The sequence below is a fragment of the Pantherophis guttatus genome, chromosome 2, assembly GCF_059756535.1.
Source record: "Pantherophis guttatus breed Tessera chromosome 2, ASM5975653v1, whole genome shotgun sequence".
In the NCBI taxonomy this organism is placed as follows: domain Eukaryota; kingdom Metazoa; phylum Chordata; class Lepidosauria; order Squamata; family Colubridae; genus Pantherophis; species Pantherophis guttatus.
In genome coordinates this window covers 12,842,092-12,863,769 of record NC_142064.1, presented here as the reverse complement: position 1 = coordinate 12,863,769, position 21,678 = coordinate 12,842,092, and the positions used below count along the sequence as shown (strand labels likewise).

The 21,678-nt window shown below is 42.4% G+C and overlaps 1 protein-coding gene across 7 annotated transcripts in view; it reads left to right on the top strand.

The window, feature by feature from the left end:
- The window catches only part of MYO5B (myosin VB), a 321,534-nt gene that overhangs the window by 152,613 nt on the left and 147,243 nt on the right, over positions 1–21,678 (top strand). For all 7 annotated transcript variants that reach the window (XM_034401761.3, XM_034401760.3, XM_034401759.3 and 4 more), the window contains exons 6-11: positions 5,110–5,253; positions 10,754–10,835; positions 12,071–12,178; positions 12,937–13,046; positions 18,243–18,508; positions 20,893–20,974. In XM_034401761.3, the coding sequence (XP_034257652.2) occupies positions 5,110–5,253; positions 10,754–10,835; positions 12,071–12,178; positions 12,937–13,046; positions 18,243–18,508; positions 20,893–20,974 (792 nt within the window). The remainder of the gene's footprint in view (positions 1–5,109; positions 5,254–10,753; positions 10,836–12,070; positions 12,179–12,936; positions 13,047–18,242; positions 18,509–20,892; positions 20,975–21,678) is intronic.

Below are 21,678 nucleotides of genomic sequence, written 5' to 3'. Positions count from 1 at the left end.
TAAACGGTGGCGTGAGCCAGCAAGGCCAACACGACACTAATGTTTGGCGATGAGTATCATCATTTCATTTTATTTCTGTACCCGGGCTTGATTTTGAGGTGGAAATGAAAACCTTTGGGCGATCATAATGAACTCTGCAGGCCAGTCCTTAATTCTGCTGCGTAAGCTGCAGCTGCAGTACCAAGAGGCATATCAGAAAGATTTCTCAGAACAAAAACATATTTCTCTCCCTTTGGAAAAGCTGCCAAAACACTCCCAATCCTGCTATTCAAGGGGATGAGCTCTAAAGTCTTAGAAAATTCGGAAGGTCAGCATTTGAGGAGCATCTGTCCTTTTATATACATTTAAGGCCTTTCAATTCAAAGGCAAAAAAAAGAGATAATGAGATAAAGGTAATCCTCGGTTTACAACGGTTCATTTAGCGACTGTTCAAAGTTACAACGCAACTGTAAAAAATGACTTATGACTGTTTTTTTCACACAACGGATAGAGCATCCCCATGGTCTCATGATCAAAATTTGGATGCTTGGCAACTGGCTCATATTTATGACGGTTGCAGTGTCCCAGGGTCACGTTTTGTGACCTTCTGAAAAGCAAAGTCAATGGGGAAATCAGATTCACTTAACAACCGTGTTAGTAACGTAACAACTTCAGTGATTCACTTAACAACTGTGGCAAGAAAGGGCATAAAATGGGGCAAAACTCACTTAACAGCTGCCTCACTTAGCAATGGAAATGTTGGGCTCAATTGTGGTCGTAAATTGAGGAGTAGCTGTATGTAGCGCTCTTTAAACATGATACTTTTTTCCTAAAAGGTGAGCTGCGACTTGTTGGGTAGTTGTGTCATTCTCAGAAGAGATGCAGCTGCTTTAAGGAATTACACAGAGAGGGTGCAGGAGTTCCCAAAACTGTTTTGCTTTCAGATCTGAAGTCCTGCACCGGGTTCTGCCCAGAGCCCCAATTTCCCCTAGAAAATAGTGTGGAAGTTAGCTAGTTGTCCTCGAATTGCCCTTTGATGGATTATTAACAACTCAGTCTGGAATAAAACCACCATGACAACCAGCTACACACTAACTACTAGCCAGAAGACATGATTAAATGCCTTAGTTTTACAACACATGGACAGATTTAACCATGATTTCAACTGGGAAACTATGAGCATCAGTGGTGGGTTTCAAAAATTTTTACTACTGTGTGTAGATTCTGTGGGTGTGGCTTGGTGCGTGTGGCATGGCTTGGAGGGCATGGCTTGGTGAGCGTGGCAGGGGAAGGATACTGTAAAATCTTCATTCCCACCCCACTCCAGGGGAAGGATATTGCAAAATCTCCATTCCCTCCCCAATCCAGGGGAAGGTTACTGCAAAATCCCAATTTCCTCCTGATCAGCTCGGACTCGGGAGGCAGAGAATTGATGGGGCGGGGCCAGTCAGAGGTGGTATTTACCGGTTCTCCGAACTACTCAAAATTTCCACTACCAGTTCTCCAGAACTGGTCAGAACCTGCTGAAACCCAGCTCTGATGAGCAACCTAGAACAAGCTAGGTCCAAAAAATACTTGAAAATTCCTGGAAGCTAGCATTTAGACAAATCAGCCATCAAGAGTCACATAGAGATAAACAACATCTACATGCCATTTAAGACAGACAATCAAAAAGCCAGAAAGGAAGCAAAAAACCCATAAAAGACCTCACCAGGAACCAACACCCAGCTTATTACCAGGGATTAACACCAGGATTAATATTAGACTGGCAATCAAGCAGTAAACAATACCCTAATCAAGGAACTACCAACTCAAACAAACAAACTACCAGTAAACAGCACCCTAATCAAGGAACCACCAAGAACAAGCTCCAACACTGACAAGGCAAGCCATCTGTATATGAACAGAGTGCAAAACCTTATAGCACTGATGATGTTACCTAGTTGGGTAATAAAACGTCAGCAAGAAAACCATTAAGCTCAGAGGCCAGTAACGACCCCACAGTTGAGCCCTCAGCTACAAATATTCTCTCCTATCAATATAAGTGACAATTGGGGGGGGGGAGGGGGTGGCTATTACCTCAAATTCTTTCTTTGAATTTTAATATTTGAAGGTTTTATTCAGAAGGAGAAAGATAGTGGCCGGATCCTAGGCTTTGCATTCAAATAAGGCTTTTTCAAACAAATGCTAAAACAAATTATGACTTAGTTTGCTATGTGAATGCAACCAACATAGCCCCAATTCACCTAGGATAGGTGTGTTCCAGGGGTGGGTTCTAAAATTTTTTTACTATTGGTTCTATGGGTGTGGCTTATTTTGTGGGCGTGGCTTGATGGTCATGTGACAATTCTTTAGGATTTAGCAGAGGTACTGGTCTACCAGGCTTTTAACTGCTTGCAGAGCTGTACTGGTCTACCCATTTGTTTTTGGAGGCACCAGTCTACTCATTCGTTTTTGAGGGCACTGGTCTACTCATTTGTTTTTGGAGGCATCGGTCTACTCATTTGTTTTTTGGAGGCACCGGTCTACTCATTTGTTTTTTGGAGGCACCGGTCTACTCATTCGTTTTTGGAGGCACCGGTCTACTCATTCGTTTTTGGAGGCACTGGTCTACCACCACACTGCCTTTTAACACTGATCAGCTGTAGGGCGGCCCTTTGAAGCCCCGTGGCAAGAGTTTAAACAGTTTTTTTCCTTCTAGCCGATCAGCTGGGACTCGGGAGGCAGCAATAGATTGGGGGTGGGGCCAAATAAAAGGTAAGAATAACACGGGGGGCCCCAGCTCCAGAACAAAGAGAACCGGTTCAGTGACGTCATATCGTCACCGCTACCGGATCGGCCGAACCGGGAGGAACCCACCACTGGTGTGTTCTGAATGAAAACTTAATAAGAGGGTGCTGATTAAAAGTGCATTGTACTTAATTTAAGTGCAGCAATCACTGGGGATCTTTCCTATGAAGGAACTTTACTAAAAAAACTATCTGGCATATTTATATTTTGAGAATTTAATAGCTTTGCTCCTCCTTTTCTACACAATAACTTCCAGAGGAGTCTTATTACCATTCCACCCTGTCTGTGTTGTCCTATGCCTGTGGATACTACATAAAAAAATCTCTTCCTATTTCAAAAACTCCAATAAGGTAGAAAATATGAGCAGAAGATTATTGGCATGAATGTACTACTACTACTAGTACTACTACTACTACTACTACTACTACTACTATTATTATTATTATTATTGCTTTTAATCAATTTTTAAAACCAGAATCCATTCTTTCATTAAAGCTTAAATGAAGATCCAGAGTTGTGAATTCTTGATAAGACACTGTTTTCTATGCCAGTTTGTAAGTTGTTATTAATTTTAGTTTTGGCTAGTATTTTTAAAGGTATACAGCTAGGTTCTGTTCTTATATAAGCTGTTTGCCACTTAGCAGGCACGGTTGCTAAGCACAGTTTCGCTAAAACCTTTGTAAGCACAGTTCATTTCAATTGCTTTACTGTAATCAGTTTAGCTCAAGTTCTGAGCTATTAAGACACAAATATGTGGCTTTGTCCCAACTTTACATGTAATGAAAAATCAGTAAAGCTGTATATCCAGAACTGAAACCGTCAATGCAAGCTTCCATTGGTCTCTCTCTTAGAAAGCAAACACTATAGAAAGCAAAAAGTATAGACTAATTATGGTAAATCAGGATTGTTTGAATAAAACATGATTGTTTGGGTCCATACAAGATAACACACCACAAAATAGGATCTGCCAACAACAATGGCTGGATTCACACCACAGCTTGAGCCAAAATCAAACAAGTCACACTTCATCCCTGTTATTGTATTTTTATTCTCTTATTCTTCTCGGTTTTGTTTGACAAATTCAAATAAACAAACAAATAAACAAACAATGAGTGACACTAACTTCTGTGTTGCTTCAAAAGTGCAATCTATTGCAGCATATGTCTGTCCCCAAATAAATTCATGTAAATACACACTTTATTGTGTTAGTTAGAACGAGTATACTTCTTATGAAATTGAATGTTGTTTAAAATTACATGTGGGTAGGTCTGTTGTTATCTTCGTATAATTAACATTGCATTCAGGAAAGCATGGTCTCATCTGGGTGGCCAAAAACTCTTTAATATGACGTTCTTTGCATATTTTTACGGTTTATTTGCAAATACAGGTCGTCCTTGACTTACAACACTTCCCTTAGTGACCATTCAAAGTTACAAAGGCACTGAAAAAGTGACTTATGACCGGTTTTCACAATTATGACATTTCCAGCATACCCATGATCATGTGATCAAAATTCAGATTCTTGGCAATTGGTTCATAATTATGACTGTTGCTGTGTCCCAAGGTCATGTACTTTGAACTTTCTGGCAAGCAAAGTCAATGGGGAAGCCAGATTCATTTAACAACCAGGTTACTAACTTAGCAACTGCAGTGATTCACTTAACAACTGAGGCAAGAAAAATTGAAAAATGGAGCAAAATTCACTTAACAAATGTCTCACTTAAGAAATGTTGGGCTCAATTGTGGTCGTAAATTGAGGACTACCTGTATATAATCTGCAATTCTGTATTTCCTAACCAATTTAGGCTTCTGGAGGACACTAGATTGGGAAATTAATCCATGACATTTTGAAGCTTTGAGGAGTATAGTTAGTTCTAATAAAGGCACATTAAGTATCTTGATTGCCTCTTAGCATTCAATTGTGAAGCCCAAGGTGTCTGGGAAATTGAATTCTACCCATTTTAAAATGCCAAATTTGGGAAACGATTTAGAGAATCTAGAGTGTTAATTAAATATGATAACAAAATATTATCATAATTACTTTGCTGCCGTCTTCATTGTTTAAACTCTAAAACAAGCTTGTAAAAGCAATCATTGCTGGTTTTTGTTTCACAGGTAGAGGGAATAAGGCTAATAGCTATTTTATGATCTTGTTAAAGGATGTTGCACTTAATCTTCAAGCAATGTTGCTCTCTCCATCTTTCATTCTCTCGGTCTTTCCCTTAATATTGTTTTTTTTTTAAAATTATATGCAATTAATTAATGAAGTGTACTTGTGAGATGAATGAATATTGATGAAAAAAGATATTACATTTTTAACATTTTATTAATTTCATAAAGGCAATCGGTAACGCGAAAACCACCCGGAATGACAACAGCAGCCGTTTTGGGAAATATATTCAGATTGGCTTCGATAAAAGATACCGTATCATTGGTGCCAACATGAGGACGTACCTGCTTGAAAAATCAAGAGTGGTATTCCAGGTTAGCTTATTTATCATTCATTCATTCATTCATTCATTCATTCATTCATTCATTTATTTATTTTTAATTTGATTTATATGCCGCCCTTCTCCGGAGACTCAGGGCGGCTTACAATGCGTTAAGCAATAGCCTTCATACTTTTGTATATTTTATACAAAGTCAGCTTATTGCCCCCACAAACTGGGTCCTCATTTCTCCTAACTTAGAAAGGATGGAAGGCTGAGTCAACCTTGAGCCTTGGAGAGATTCGAACCAGCAGTAATTGCAGGCAGCTGTGTTAATAACAGGATGCTTAGACCACTGTACTAACAAGGCTCTTGATTTACAAATTTTATTATTTATATATAATATGTATATGTGTGTGTGAGAGAGAGAATAGATACCCTGTTTCCCTGAAAATAAGACATCCCTTGATAATAAGCCCAATCGGGCTTTTGAACGCATGCGCTAAAGTAATGCCCCCCTGAAAATAAGCCCTCCCTGAAAATATTTAAATGCATGCACAGCCGGTCCCCGCCATTTCCTCTGGATTCCTCCACGTGCCCCAAAATAATAAGACCTCCCCAAAAATAAGGCCTAGCGATTATTTCAGGGTTCAAAAAAATATAAGACAGGATCTTATTTTCAGGGAAACACAGATAGATAGATAGATAGATAGATAGATAGATAGATAGATAGATAGATAGATAGATAGATAGATAGATAGATAGATAGATAGATGGACACCAGTAGAAGACAGACAGACAGACAGACTGATTGATTTTGTTCTTTCCGATCTGAGGATTGAATAAGAACTGTATGATGGCTTCGGTCCAGATTGGTGCTGATCCCAACTACTACAAATCCTGTAAAATACAACGCTAATATTCACTCTTACGTTACAATATTAATTACAATAGACGGGGCTACTCTGTATCTTATCTGTTTTAAAGTTTTGTGAATTGATACCCTTTCCGTCATGCCATATGATGAAGTCTGGTGAGAATGGAGGTATTTAGTTTTTAAGGAATTCTAAGAATGTGGGTGGGTGGGTGGGGGGTTAATTTGCTTTTCCACTTAGAAAACAAAGTATTGCGTCAGTTAATTCATCTCCTCTAGTATCAAACTACCATTACATTTGAAAAAGAAACTGTGGGTATTTGATTGGCTTATCTTAACAGAAGTTGCCTTCCATCTTTCCCAACATCAGCTTCAGAATCTGTCCTTCCAAAGGCCAGTCAGTATTGACTTCTTTTAGGTTTGGCAGATTTGATCTTCTTGCAGCCCAAGGGACTCTCAAGAGTACAGATAGTCCTCGCCTTACAATAGCTCATTTAGTGACCGGTCAAAGTTACAACGGCACTGAAAAAAGTGACTTATGGCCGTTTTTCACACTAACGACCGTCGCAGCACCCTCGTGGTCACATGATCAAAATTCAGACACTTGACAACTGTTTCACATTTATGACGATTGCCGTATCCTGGGGTCATGTGATCCCCTATTGAGACCTTCTGACAAGCAAAGTCAACGGGGAATCCAGATTCACTTAACAAACCATGCTACTAATTTAACAAATGCAATGATTCACTTAACAACTGTGGCATGAAAGGTCGTAAGGTGGGGCAGACTCGCTTAAGAAATGTTTTGCTTTGCAACATCAATTTTGGGCTCAGTTGTGGTCGTAACTCAAGGACTACCTGTATTCTTCAGCACTCCAATTCGAAAGCATCAAAGTATCTCCATAATCTTATTCAAATATAACAAACTATAGTTTCTTTGCTGAAGGAAGCTGCTACTAATCTCCATGCGCTCCATATTCACAAGTTGAGAGGTGGAGATGTTGGATTATAAGTGGCCTGAAATATGAATAAGGCATTTCACAATCCTTAGGTACCTGAGATAGGATATGTCGGAGCCCTTGTTTAAAGATGTTTCACATGAATCTGAGGAGTGATTTCACATGGAAACAGTCAGTAAGATGCTGAGGAGAAAGACGTCTAATTTTATTTGAATCTCCTCTACTTTGAATGATTTGGCAGATGTACTCATTCCAATTGAAAGGAAACCTCCTCGCCCATGATTCATTAGGTACATGGACATTGAGACCTGAGTGGTGTGGTGGCCTAGAGGTGGAGCTCTTGCCTCACAATCAGGAAGTTGTGAGTTCGATCCTAGGTAGAGGCAGATATATTTTTCTCTCTCTGAGCACTCTCTCTGAAAATATATCTTCTGAAAAAAACTCTGCATTGGCAACAGGCAGGGCATCCGGCCAGTAAACACTCCATTCAGATGCCCAGACTTCACCCCGCAAGGGATTATGGGGTTGTTAAAAGAGGATGATGGACATTGAGAACCGTGATTTAGAATCTACAAGAATGAAAATCTTGGCAGGATTTGAATAGCTTCACAATCAGCTATAACTAAAACTTACATTTGAGTCATCTGAGCAGTGGTGAAATCCAAATTTGTTTACTACCGGTTCTGGTGGCATGGCTTGGTGGGCGTGGCATGGCTTGTGGGTGTGGCTTGGTGGGTGTAGCATACTGCAAAATCTCCATTCCCACCCCATTCCAGAGGAAGGATATTGCAAAATCTCCATTCCCACCCCACTCCTGGGGGAAGGATATTGCAAAATCTCCATTCCCACCCCACTCCTGGGGGAAGGATATTGCAAAATCTCCATTCCCAACCCACTCTGGGACCAGCCAAAGGTGGTATTTGCCGGTTCTCCGAACTACTCAAAACTTCTGCTACCGGTTCTCCCGAACCTGTCAGAACCTGCTGGATTTCACCCCTGCATCTGAGTATACATAGTCCTTGACTTACAACCATTCATTTAGTGACTGAAGTTACACAATGGCACTGAAAAAAGTGATGACCGTTTTTTGCACTTACAACCGTTGCAGCATCCCCATGGTCACGTGATCAAAATTTGGACACCAGGCAGTTGGCTCACATCTATATCACGTTGTAGTATCCTGGGGTCATGTAATCACCTTTTGCGGCCTTCTGACAAGCAAAGCAATGGGGAAGCCAGATTCATGAGCAACTATGTTACTAAGTTAATAACTTCAGTGATTCACTTAACAACTGGAGCAAGAAAGTGTCTATGGAGATTCTCAATCATCCAGGTCATGGTTGTCCTGAAGGCAACTGGACTTTCTTGGTTTTTTTCCTTCAAAACATCTCACTTATTTATTTTATTTTATTTTATTTTATTTTATTTTATTTTATTTTATTAAATTTCTATACCGCCCTTCTCCCGAAGGACTCAGGGCGGTGAACAGCCACGAGATAAAACACATAAATACAAAAAATTTAAAATGAATTAAAAACGAATTAAATAATTTGGCTGAATTTAAAATACCCCATAATTTAAAACAAATTAAAATTTACATTTAAAAATTTACATTTAAAAAGGGGAGAAGAGAAGACTTCTTATCCAAGAAGCTTTTTTGGTTCTGAAGAATGCCAGCTTTTCAGTCAGAACCGAAGAAGCTTCTTGGATGAGAAGCAAAACCTTTCAAGGACAAAAAAACCCAAGAAAGTCCAGTTGCCTTTTGAAAAGCACCATTGTGGCAAGAAAGGTAGTAAAATGGGCCAAAACCGGTGGTGGGATTCAGCCGGTTTGGGCTGGTTTGGGCAAACCAGTTGTTAAATTGCTGGCTGGCCCCTCCCCTCCCCACCCCTTCCAGGAGTTCCCCCACGGCCCGTTTTTACTCCCAGGAGGCTGAAGGGAGGCCAACTAGGCCCAAAACGGGGTATGGGGGGGATGGGTGCAGCATGCCAGCCCCCCTCCCCCACAGCCCATTTTTGCTCCCAGGAGGCTGCAGGGAGGCCTAGTAGGCCCAAAATGGGACACAGGGGTGTGGGGCGCGGGGCCCCCATGGCCCGTTTTTGCTCCCAGGAGGCTGCAAGAGGCCAAGAACTGCCTGTCGCACTCCCCTGGCCACGCCCACCATGGCCACACCCACCCAGCCAGTCATTAGGGCAGAGAACCAGTTGTTAAATTATTTGAATCCCACCACTGGCCAAAACTCAATTGTCTTGCTTAGGAAGGAAAATGTTGGGATCAATTGTGGTTGTAAGTCGAGGACTACCTGCAATTTGTGACTACTGGTGCGGACCAATGTTTGAGCATTGTGATTTTGTATTTTTATTCCTGTATGATCTCTCCTTTGTCCGTTTGAGATTAAGGTTACATACATAACATCTCCATTTAGATCCTAATTAGAAGAGACACATTGAGTCAGAAACTTAAGCAGGATCAGTCCTAGCTGGTTGATGGATAGGAAACCTCGTCTAGAAAATCCCAGCACTGTAGGCTATATTAAGTGTACAATCTGTAAAAGCTTAATTTGAAAGGGGCTCCTGTCCAGCCTCCGTTCTTCTGCTATAAAATGAAGTTAATCCCTCATGCATTTTAACGACGGCGGTTTTAGACTTTCTCATTCTTTCATAACCATAATCAGAACAGTGCCAGTTTGTTTGCCATTCATTTAATCCTCATCTCCTAGTTTAATTAGATTAAAACTAATTCTAGATAATATTCTTTTTTTTAAAAAAAAAATCCATTCTTACCTTGAAGAAATATGTGTGAAATTTGAATTTGAATAAATTTACAGTGAATTCTGTCAGGGTTCCAAGGAACACCCCCAACAAAATAAATTCCTTCCCCCAACCTTTCCAGGTTGGCGGCCAGGAAGGGAGGAAGAAGAGGGGATAGTTTTGTGGGAGGGGCAGGCCCGTGCACGCGGTCACCCATTGCTCACGCAAGTGGGGCCCCGAGCCCTGGGGTGAAATATAAAATTTGTTACTACCGGTTCTGTGGGCGTGGCTTGGTGGTGGTGGGTAATGTGACTGGGTGGGCGTGGCCAACTTTTTTTTTTTTTAACTTTTCAAAGCATTTTTCTAATGCTTTGAAAAGCTTCTGCCAATCAGGCAACTCAGCTGGGATCGTCAGAGAGGCTTTTTAAAAAATACCTCTCTGCCAATTAGGCAACTCAGCTGGGATCGTCAGACACTTTTCAAAGCATTTTTTTTACCACCTCTTCGGCCAGGAGGTTGCAGAAAAAAATGCTTTGAAAAGCCTCTGACCATCCCGGCTGAGCCGCGCGATCATCAGAGGCTTTTTTTTTTTTACTTTTAAAAACATTTTTTCATCGGAAGAGGTTGTAGAAAAAATGCTTTTAAAAGTAAAAAAAAAAGCCTCTGATGATCGTGCGGCTCAGCTGCGCATGGGGCGGGGGGGGTGTTGCAGGGTTTTTTTGCTACCGGTTCTCCGAACCACCTGCCGCCATCGCTACCGGATCGGGTGATCCGGTCCGAACAGAGAGCATTTCACCCCTGCCCGAGCCCCCCTGACACTCACACAAGTGGGGCTGTGTGCATATGGCCCAGTTGTGAATAGGCCCAGAGATTGGGGACCCCTGATCTAGAGAAAGAGGAAAAGGATATGCTGAATGATATTTAATTAATTGTAGCTCATTTCTCTGCAAATAAACTGATGTTCTCTCTCAGGCAGCTGATGAGCGAAACTATCACATTTTCTATCAGCTGTGTGCCTCTGCTAGTCTCCCAGAACTGAAGGATCTCTCATTATGTAAGTATGCTATTTTGCACACAGTATTTAGTCTCCACAATGAATTTTCAAAATAATTCCAAATAATAAATTTGTGGAGCCTAGCATTTCTGAGAAAAAGAACTGTGCTTAGAGAAAGAATGAAGTTGTACAACCAGTGGCAGAATTGGTTTTGTGAAACAAAATAGGCAGTTTGCAGTCTGACGCACCATTTTGAGACCACACCAGGGACGGTGTTGAAGTTCCCAGGGCTTTTGGTGGCTTCAGATGGCGAACCGATGGCACGCATGCCACAGGTGGCACGTAGAGTCCTCTCTGTGGGCACGCCAGCTGTCACCCCAGCCCAGCTCCACTGCACATGTGTGCATGCCTCCTGCCGACCAGCTGGTCTTTGGGTTTCTGCCGCACATGAGTGGGTGGTGGGGCACATGCGGGGGACACATGTGCATGCGCAGGGGGTGCATGCACGGGGGGGTGCGGGTTGGTGCAGGAGGCTTTCCAGGCCCAAAATAGGACGTGGTGGGGGGGCCTCGCACGGCACCCCTGCACCCTATTTTGGGCCTGGAAAATCTCCTGCACCAATCTGGAAGCCAAAATGGTGTGCTGGGGGTGGCGGGTGCAGTCGCGGGGAGGCAGGATGCATGCATGGGGGACATGCACATGCGAATGCTCGCATTGCATTTTGGCGGTTCGGGCACTCGCACCTGCATTTGCACGCGCGCACGTGTGCTTTGGGCACTTGGCACCAAAAAGTTTAACCATCACTGCCATAGAGTCTCCTCCTAGCGCAGCCTCCTTTTTCCTCTGCCAACTGGAAGTCCGGTTCCTCACCACAGAGTATCCTCCTAACGCAGCGTCTTTTTTCCTCTACTGTCCTAACCGAAAGTCCTATCAATTGTGGAGCTGACCAGCGACAGGGAGCCGCAGCAGAGGGATGAAAGAGCCACATACGGCTCCAGAGCTGCAGGTTGCCAAGCCCTGCTTTAGCCCCTTGGTTTACTGAAGATCTAATGGAAGTTTCAAAAGCTGCCTCAGATGAAGGAATGGAAGACCAGAAATGGAGCAACTGAGCCCTGGGAGGAGTTGATGTTTGAGCTTGTGTGGTGCTTATTGTGGTGCTCATTTTTCTGTGCTTATTGTGTGCACAGATTGTTTCCTTGTGGGTTTTGGGGTTCAGGCAAGTCTTTTCAGGAAATGTGACCTAAGTGCAAGCATTTCTCCCCCTTGACTTAATTTTGCTGTTGTTTCTATTCTAGTGGAGGCCAAAGATTTTTTCTACACGTCTTTGGGAGGAGATACCTCCCTTGAAGGAGTTGACGATGCAGAAGATTTTGAGAAAACAAAGCAAGCCTTCACCCTGCTCGGTAAGGATTTCAACCCAAATTGGGCTGCTTCCTAGGAGAACGTGTGACTGATACAGCTATCCTGTAGGAAGATGTAGGGTAACTCTCCAGGAAGTTTTCACAATATTGCAAAGTTTCGATAGAAGAGAATATTTGTGGCTCAGGGTTGAACTGTGGGATCCTTGATGTTGTTTGAGCTTCTTTTTCCTCTTTTTCCTCTTTTCCTCTTCTGCTCTGACCTAGGCATCCCCAAACCACGAAGCAGACTCCTTGTCCTGACCAAAACCCCTTTGATTTAACTTACAGTGAATTCCTCTCCAGCAAAGTCTTTCTTCTCCATCACAGTCTTTCAACATAGTTCACAATTACCGACCTTTATCAGGCTTGGAGAGTGGCCAGGCCGATATCTTTCAGATGCTGCAATACTTGGCAAGAATGCAGCAATGAACTAATTGTCTCCTGCAAACTCCACTCCCCTTTCTCTCCTTTTTCATTAATGAATGGTTGTAAGTCGAGGACTACCTGTAGTTGTGGGTGAATGCTGGCATGTCACCCAAAGCATATAGGTTCACCATCACCGATTTAAAGAGAAGGTAGTTTCTTTCCCCGCCCCCCCCGAAACTGTGGTGTTTGTGGTCCAGGGATGGTCAATTTATGATGGTCTAGATTTTGCTGAAAATCCATCTTCCAGCATCCCTCATCGTATGTCATACTCGCTGGGACTGCTGGCAAATTGCTGTTCAGGCACTTGAAAATTGGATATCAATCATATTTTTCAGGAGTAAAGGAGTCCTATCAGATGACCATTTTTAAGATACTCGCTGCCGTCCTACACCTTGGAAATGTGGATTTTCGTTCCGAACGTGACGGAGAATCCTGCAGTATAACGGTACGTTTTTAGCGGGTACATAACGGGGCTCTGTACATCAAAGAGGAAACATCTTTAGATCTGCTTTTTTTTCTTAATCTTTTGATTAATGCGATGCACATCAAAAAGAAGCAGGGCTTTGATTGTGTAAGACTACTAGAGCCTCCTAAATTGCAAGGGCTTCTTTCAAGAGGGCTGTCCAATTTTTGTGACACCGCACACCTAATGTTATGCAAAGTCTTGATGTAATTATATCCCATGTCAAGGGAATTCCCTTGAGACCTTTAGGGTCTGAGATACTTCTTTATATTCTCATTATTCAGACAGAGCAGGGAAGGAAGGAATCAATGGCCAGAGTTTTATAAGCCTTAATAAATCCTGCAGAGCAAAATGTTCATCTTTTCACTTAACTCACCTCTATTCTAACCAGGGACTATTCTAATCAGGGATGTGGTGGCTCAGTGGCTAAGACGCTGAGCTTGTCGATTGAAAGGTCGGCAGTTCAGCGGTTCAAATCCCTAGTGCCGCGTAGCGGGGTGAGCTCCCATTACTTGTCCCAGCTTCTGCCAACCTAGCAGTTCGAAAGCACGTAAAAAAATGCAAGTAGAAAAATAGGGACCACCTTTGGTGGGAAGTAATAGCGTTCCGTGCGCCTTTGGTGTTTAGTCATGCCAACCACATGACCACGGAGATGTCTTTGGATAGTGCTGGCTCTTTGGCTTTGAAACGGAGATGAGCACCGCCCCCTAGAGTTGGGAACGACTAGCACATATGTGTGAGGGGAACCTTTACCTTTTTATTCTAACCAGATAAAATGTGATACAATTGCTGATTAATCTATTACAGTTAGTCCTCAATTTACCAACACAGTTGAGCCCCAAATTTCCATTGCTGAGCAAGACAGTTGTTAAATGAGTCTTGCCCCCATTTTATGACCTTTCTTGCCACAGTTGTGAAGTAAACCACTGCAATTGTTAAGCTAGTAACACGGTTGTTCGGTGAATTTGGCTGCCTGATTGACTTTGCTTGTCAGAAGATTGCAAAAAGGGATCATTTGACCCAGGACACTGCAACTGTCATAAATATGAGCCAGTTGCCAAACATCTGAAGTTTTATGAAGATGCTGCGACGGTCGTAAACGTGAAAAACAGTCAAAGTCACTTTTTCAGTGTCATTGTAACTGTGAACAAAACCGAACGGTTGTAAGTTGAGCCCTGCCCACATGCATTTCCATGATCGTCAGCTGAAGTGTTTTGTTTTGTTTTTTTCTAATTCAAATATTAAAACATGGTTTGCAAGGTTTTTTTTTGTTTTTTTAATTTGATTTATATGCCGCCCTTCTCCGGAGACTCAGGGCGGCTTACAATGCGTTAAGCAATAGCCTTCATACTTTTGTATATTTATACAAAGTCAGTTTATTGCCCCCACAATCTGGGTCCTCATTTCACCTACCTTTGAAAGGATGGAAGGCTGAGTCAACCTTGAGCCTGGTGGGATTTGAACTTGCAGTAATTGCAAGCAGCAGATGTTAATAACAGTGCATTAGTCCACTGTGCTACCAAGGCTCAGTTGCTGCACTTCCTTAAGGTTGCTGCACTTCCTTAAGAAATAATGCAGTGGCCTATTTTTAATTCTTAGGCTTGGATATACTGAGTCCATAAGCAAATCTCCTTTTCAGGTATTGCTGTCCTTAATGATGTTGATGCCGCTTAATTGAAATGCATCCATGATTCTGGACGTTTGATCTGCCTGCTAACTTATTTAGTCAGCGAAACGCAGCAAAATATGAGGTGCAGAGAAAAAGTTTTCTACGGTCTACATTCCTGGCCTAATTCAGCCTCCTGGGGCTCCTTTCTTTCGTTTGAGAATTGCCAGCATAACAATTACGCGCTAGTGAAGACTTCTTACAGTAGTAATTCCAACACAATTTGAGTGCAATAAATGGGGATTGTCAGGACTTCAAATTACAAAACAGGATTCTTCTGAGTACAGAACGTTCGTCAGATTTTTAAATCACGTGCACAATTGTGCAATTTTAACCTCCCCCCCCCCGTGTTTGTTAACAGTTTTCAAAATAATCTAAATCCCATCAAGTTTCTTGCATTGGCTCCTGAGAATCTTATGAGAAAAACCGAGATCTTATGAGATTTGGCAGACTTGCAAAATAACACCCTCAACCAGGGGTGAAATCCAGCAGGTTCTGACAGGTTCTGGAGAACTGGTAGCGGAAATTTTGAGTAGTTCAGAGAACCAGCAAATACCACCTCTGGCTGGTCCCAGAGTGGGGTGGGAATGGAGATTTTGCAATATCCTTCCCCCACGAGTGGGGAGGGAATGGGGATTTTGCAGTATCCGTGGAGTGGGATGTAAATGGAGATTTTGTAGTATCCTTCCCCTGCCATGCCAACTATGCCACGCCCACCAAGCCGTACCACGCACACCAAGCCACGCCCACAGAACCGGTAATAAAAAATAAATAAATTTCACCACTGCCCTCAACCCCAGTAAGCCAATCTCTGATGCTTGATCAGATATACAGGTAGTCCTCAACTTACAACAGTTCGATTAGTGACCGTTCAAGGTTGCAATGGCACTGAAAAATGTGACTATTATCTTTTTCATAGTTACAACTTTTGCAGCATCCCCATGGCCACGTGATCAAAATTTAGATGCCTGACAACTGACTCCTATTTATGACCTTTGCCGTGTCCCTGGGGTCATGTGATCCCCTTTTGCGACCTTCTGACAACCAAAATCAATGAGGAAGGCAGATTCTCTTAACAACTGTGCAACTAACTTAACACTTGCAGTGATTCACTTGACAATGGTGGCAAAAAGAGTCGTAAAATGGGGCAAAACTCACTTAGCCAACATCTCACTTAACAGAAACTTTGGATTCAGTTGGGGTCGTAAGTCATGGAGTACCTATATACAGAGGTGAGCTTCAAAAATTTTAGCAAGGGGTTCTCTGCCCGGTTACTGGATGGGTTTGGCCATGGTGGGCGTGGCTTAGTTGGCCTCCTGCACCACGGCAGGGGGTGGTCCCTCCCCGGCCTCTGGAGGCTTTGCTCAAGCCTCCCCAGGCTTCGGAGGCCCTCTGGAGGCCAGAAACAGACCCATTTCCTGAACTCCCAGTAGGCCCATTTTTCACCCTCCTTGAGCCTCCGCAAGCACCCTGCACTTACCTGCATCCAAAATGGGCTGCGTGGGGATTCCTGGGAGGGGCGGGGCGGGGTGGCAGAGCCAGCCAGGAGTGGGATTTGGGGGTTCTCCAAACCGCACAGAATCTTAGCTAGAGGTTCTCTTGAACTCCTGCGAACCCCCAGCAGCCCACTCCTGCCTGTATACAGAATAATAGAGTCAGGAGGGACTGGGTCTCCATTTTGACTAAGTGAAGGAAAAGAGCTTTTCGGTTTTTATATTGTTAAATAATCAAGGTCAGAATCCAGTTCTCCTCTACACTGTTGTATTTAGCCCAGGAACCACCCACTGATCCTTGCACAGCAGCTTCATAATGCTAACTTTGATGTAAAATCACAGGGGGGTGTAAACTGGACTACCAGACGTCCAGTTTCTGGAAAAAATATATCTAACCCGACGTAAAAATGAGTGGGTTTCGATGCTACCCACCAGTGCTAATAATCTTTATTAAAGCCATAGTTTTTGTAAGAAGCTGAACAGGAACTGCACCTTGCATGGCATCTGCCAAGGTTCTCTGTTTAAATGGGGCAGAGATTCCCCCCTCCCCTTGTGATGCTCCTCATCTAGACCACATTAGTTGCTGCTATTTATACAGGAGGAAAACTTCCAGACTTTCTCTAACTAACAGATATTGCGCTTAATTGGATAATTATATTAATTATCCAATATTAATATATAGAACACTTATCTATTCTTAGGAATCAATGTATTTTAAAATGTAACTTATATCCTATATAATTTCTTGAATTCCTCAAACCTTACAAAATTGACTACATCTTTCCATCATACGTGTATCATAGTATGTGTCAGGGCTCCGACAAATGCCCTAATTAACTCATAAGCCTCAAGCCAAGTTTCAAAAGAAATCCATTTATTTATTAGGAGCAACATGTCGACAGCTTCCAAAGTGTAGTCAACCTTGCCGCACGTAATTTACGGCTCAACTATGACCCTGTTTCCCCCCCCCACACACACCTCTCAGGCTTTGTCATAAATCACCTTCTCCAAAGAGGCACTTTCGCGGGCTGTAGAAACCACACCTCACAAACTGGCTTTGGTAATCTGAGATCCAACCTTGGAGGAAGGTGTGCGTGGAATGTGGCTGCTGAATTGCTCCATCAGTTCTCCCGCCTTTCTGCCCATGGCAACTTGAGAGCAGACTAGAAATGCTTTGCAAGTTGACAGTATGATGTGTTCCTTCTACATAATTTTATTATTGATATCCATGTGTTCTATGCCATAGACTAAAAAAGAAAGTAATTAGCCAGAGATCCAGAGGGGGAAAAAAACCTGTCTAGCTTATGTATAGGATGAGTTAGGATATGTCTGTGGCTGGTTATAGTAGTAGCAATGTTCTTGGCAAGGAGCCCAATGTTTCATGAGGTGGATGTTGGTATCCTTGTCGCTGCAAACCAGCGAATCTGGAAACAAGAAGTCCTTGGTACTCTCTGAACTCAGTTGTTTTCTGGGAGACGTTTCATACCCAGACTAGATAATATCATCAGTGCCATTGGGTAGTTGGGTAATGAAATGTCTGCAAGAAAACAACCAAGCTCAGAGACCACCAAGGATCCCTCATTTCAACCTTTAGCTACAAATATTCTTCTTCATTGGAATAGCAATAGCATTTAAACTTACATGCCACTTCACAGTGCTTTACAGCCCTCTCTAAGCGGTTTCCAGAGTCAGCCTATTTTCCCCAACAATCTGGGTTCTCATTTTACCATCCTCGGAAGCATGGAAGTCAACCTTGAGCCGGTGAGAATCGAACTGCAGTCAGTCAGCAGAATTAGCCTGTAATACTACAGTCTAACCACTGCGCCATCACAGTTGTTTCCTGGAAGCTGGAAACAGCAGCCCAAGAAGGCAGCCTCGAGTAGACCACCAAAGGTTTCCACCCAACCCATTTGCGAATTAGAAGGTTGCACGGTTTTTTTTTTTTTATGGGTAACCCTCCGGCGACATCAACCTCCACTGTGTGCTTTGCTGAATCAGATGTCTTTCTTTATATCCTAGAACCAAGATCAACACCTGCATCATTTTTGCAGATTACTGGGAGTGGAGCACAGCCAGATGGAACACTGGCTTTGCCATCGGAAGCTGGTCACCACTTCGGAAACCTACACCAAGAATATGTCCCTCCAACAAGCCGTCAACGCCAGGAATGCGCTAGCCAAGCACATCTACGCTCAGCTGTTCAACTGGATTGTGCAGCATATCAACAAGGCCTTGTACACGACGGTCAAGCAGCATTCCTTTATCGGTGTGCTGGACATTTATGGGTGAGCAACAAAGCTTTTTCGGAATCCTGTTCCTCTACCCTTTTGCTTGCGTTTGCTAGGATCAACGCTGGCATTCCCGGGTATTTCCTGCGTCTTCTCTAAGTAGTGGAGTTTAATAAGTTTTGCGGTGTGACTCTTTCTTCTTACTTGCCGGAGCGTAAGAACCAACACTTGGAAATCGTAGAGCAAGTTGTAGGGAGGAGTCTCGCATGCTGGCATCAAAGTCAATTTGTTGGTGTGTTGCTTTTCTTTTTCAAATTCTGTAAAGCACAGCTGGAGCAGCTGACTCCTGAGATGCTTTAAGTGTCTCTCTGCGTGTAACAAAGTTGTACTGTGATCTTAGGGACCGCTCTACCTCTCTCTTGCGTGCAGGGAAAAGGGTCTGCCATGTCTCCAGTGTTAGAAGTATGTGAGTGCGCTAATTCTTGCAGACAGTGAAAATCAATATGGTAGGAGCAGATGTGACTATTGCAGAACGATGGCTGGAAATCACACCACTTTATAAGAAGAGGATGGGATAGCTTGCCTTTTGTTTGCCGAGATCCGGATTTAAGGGCGCACAGTGTGATTCAGATGAGCGACCTTGGGAAGTGTTAAGTCAGGATCTCTGGATGTTTCGGTATTAGATTTCATACAGTAGCGGGAAGCAATTGAATTCCTACTTTATTTGACAGTAGATAGGAATCCGATCTATTAAAGCAAAGCCCAAATCAAAGTCGTAGTTGAAAAGAATGCAAGGCGAGGGTATTAAACTCTATCTCGAGAAAGACATTGTGTTAATCGACGTCAAAACAGGAGATTGGATTTCCATTACAGCAACATGCCTAAAAACCATAAAATGTAATGGTATTATCTTAAACTTCCGTTTTCCTTGATTGGTTTCAGTTAAGCTGTTACACTTGACAACAGGGGAGGACTTATTCTGATAAAATTGAAAAAGATGGAGGAAGTTTTAAGTGAACGTGTCTGAATTAAACACGAATTTGGACTTACATGTGAATCTTCTTAAAATGACAGTGCAAAGCTATTTTAAGCCCTTTATGTATAGGGCCTAATGAAAGCAGTCTGGTACTTACGCTTTCATCGTCTGATAATCTTTCATAGTTGAATAGAAAGAATCTAGTTTTTTTCCCCTTTTTCATTCTTCAACATTTGTTTTGTATGCAGAGGTATTATTTCTCTATAGATCTTGCTCAGGATTTTGTCAGACCAAAAATAATAAACTATTCAAACTTGTCTCATAAGATATTTTAATAGTGTTGTACAGCTGCCTTCAAATTCTCTCTCCCTCTCCCTCCCTCCCTCCCTCTGTCTCTCCCTCTCTCTCTCTCCCTCCTGCCCGCTCCCTCCCTCCCCCTCTCCCTCCCTCCCTCTATTCCTCTCTGTCTCTCCCTCTCTCTCTCCCCCTTCTCCCACCCTCCCTCAAGAATCTTGCAAATGGTTCATTTTAGACTTGGATTTCATATGGTAAAAATGTTAGAAGGTTGAGAAACACTTAAACATTTTCCCTAATTCCTTGTTACCATTCTTGTGTCATTGTGAGAAATTTAAAATTATGGTTCTTATGGCCCAGAGACTAGGTGTTCTACCCATTGAAATTTGGAAATAGGTCGATATGAAATTTTGTAAAATTACCATTAATGTTATGTAATGTTCAGTATGTTATGTCTTGACATGTTTTGTTTTTATATATGTGTGGTTGTTTTTTGTGTTGTTTTTAAAGACAAACTGTTTAAAAAAAATGATTTAAAAAAAAAGAAATTTGGAAATAGGATAGGCCTCTAGGACAGCAGTTTGGTGGTCTACTTTGTAGATCGGCACTGGCGAGCAGGGAGACAGGAGATGGTTCCATACAAGTGGTGGGCAAGCACGGGCGCAGTTCCATTTGCGCGAGTGGCGGGCACGCATACTGCGTGAACAAATGGAGCTGCGTGCATGCACACAGTCGCCCGCTGCTTGCCCAGCCCAATTCTGAATGGGCCACAGCCCGGTACTGAGCTGTGGCCCCCGGGGGGTGGGGTTGGGGGCCCCTGTTCTAGGAGACAGTGAGTGATGGAACTGATGGTGCCGTTAGCCTAAACATTTCTTCCCCAATATAATGTTCTCCAAATATATTGGAATTACAGCTCGAGAATTGCATCCGGTGATAGCTATCCATGCATCTGTAGGAATCTGGATTGAGAAAATTAACTTAAGCTCTCGCTGATATTTCTAAACTGGAAGTAATTTTTATTTATTGACCTCATTTTAATAACTCTCTCAAATCAGATTCCCAATGTGGTTTATAAAAATAGTACAATAATTAATCTGTAAATATTAATGATTTTTCCCCCAGAAACTATTCTTTGAATCCTTTCCCTAAGAATATTCTTTTTGTTTTGCAGGTTTGAGACCTTTGAATATAATAGCTTTGAACAATTCTGCATCAATTACGCCAATGAAAAATTACAGCAGCAGTTCAATTTGGTAATTTGGATTGTCAAATTTGTTTTAGTATCTTTGGGGGTGGGGCCAAATAATACAAAGATATCCACAATATTCTGTGCTTTGATTAAAATGTTTTAAGAATGTGGTAAATGAACAAGATATAGGAATAACTAACATGTTAATGAAGCTTGTCTTCTAAAAGGGATTAACCCACTCTATTTACATTACATAGTACTGCTATTAAAAAACAAATAAATTTTTGATGAGCTCTGTTTACCAGATGGAAATTATGTGAGTTCCCCCTGTGAAAATGTGTTGATTTGCAAATAGGACCCATATTGTCTCAGCTGAAATCCTTTTAAATAATATTTCAGATTAGGAACCCCACTATATTTGCGTTATATAACGATATAATAATTTTATGAGCGATCTAGATATTTTCTTTCAACATAACCATTGAGAGTTCCTCAGCTTTTATAATAAATAAGCAAACAGTAGTGGAAGACCCAGAAAAAGGAAATTAAATTTCCTTCAATTGAAGAACAGCAGATTTTTAAAAGTTGCGCTCCAATACCTTGTTGTTGTTACTTGCGAAGTCGTGTCCGACCCATTGCAACCCCATGGACAACGCTCCTCCAGGCCTTCCTGTCTTCCTCTACCATCCTCTGGAGTCCATTTAAGCTCACGCCGACTGCTTCAGTGACTCCATCCAGCCATCTCGTTCTCTGCCGTCCCTTTCTTCT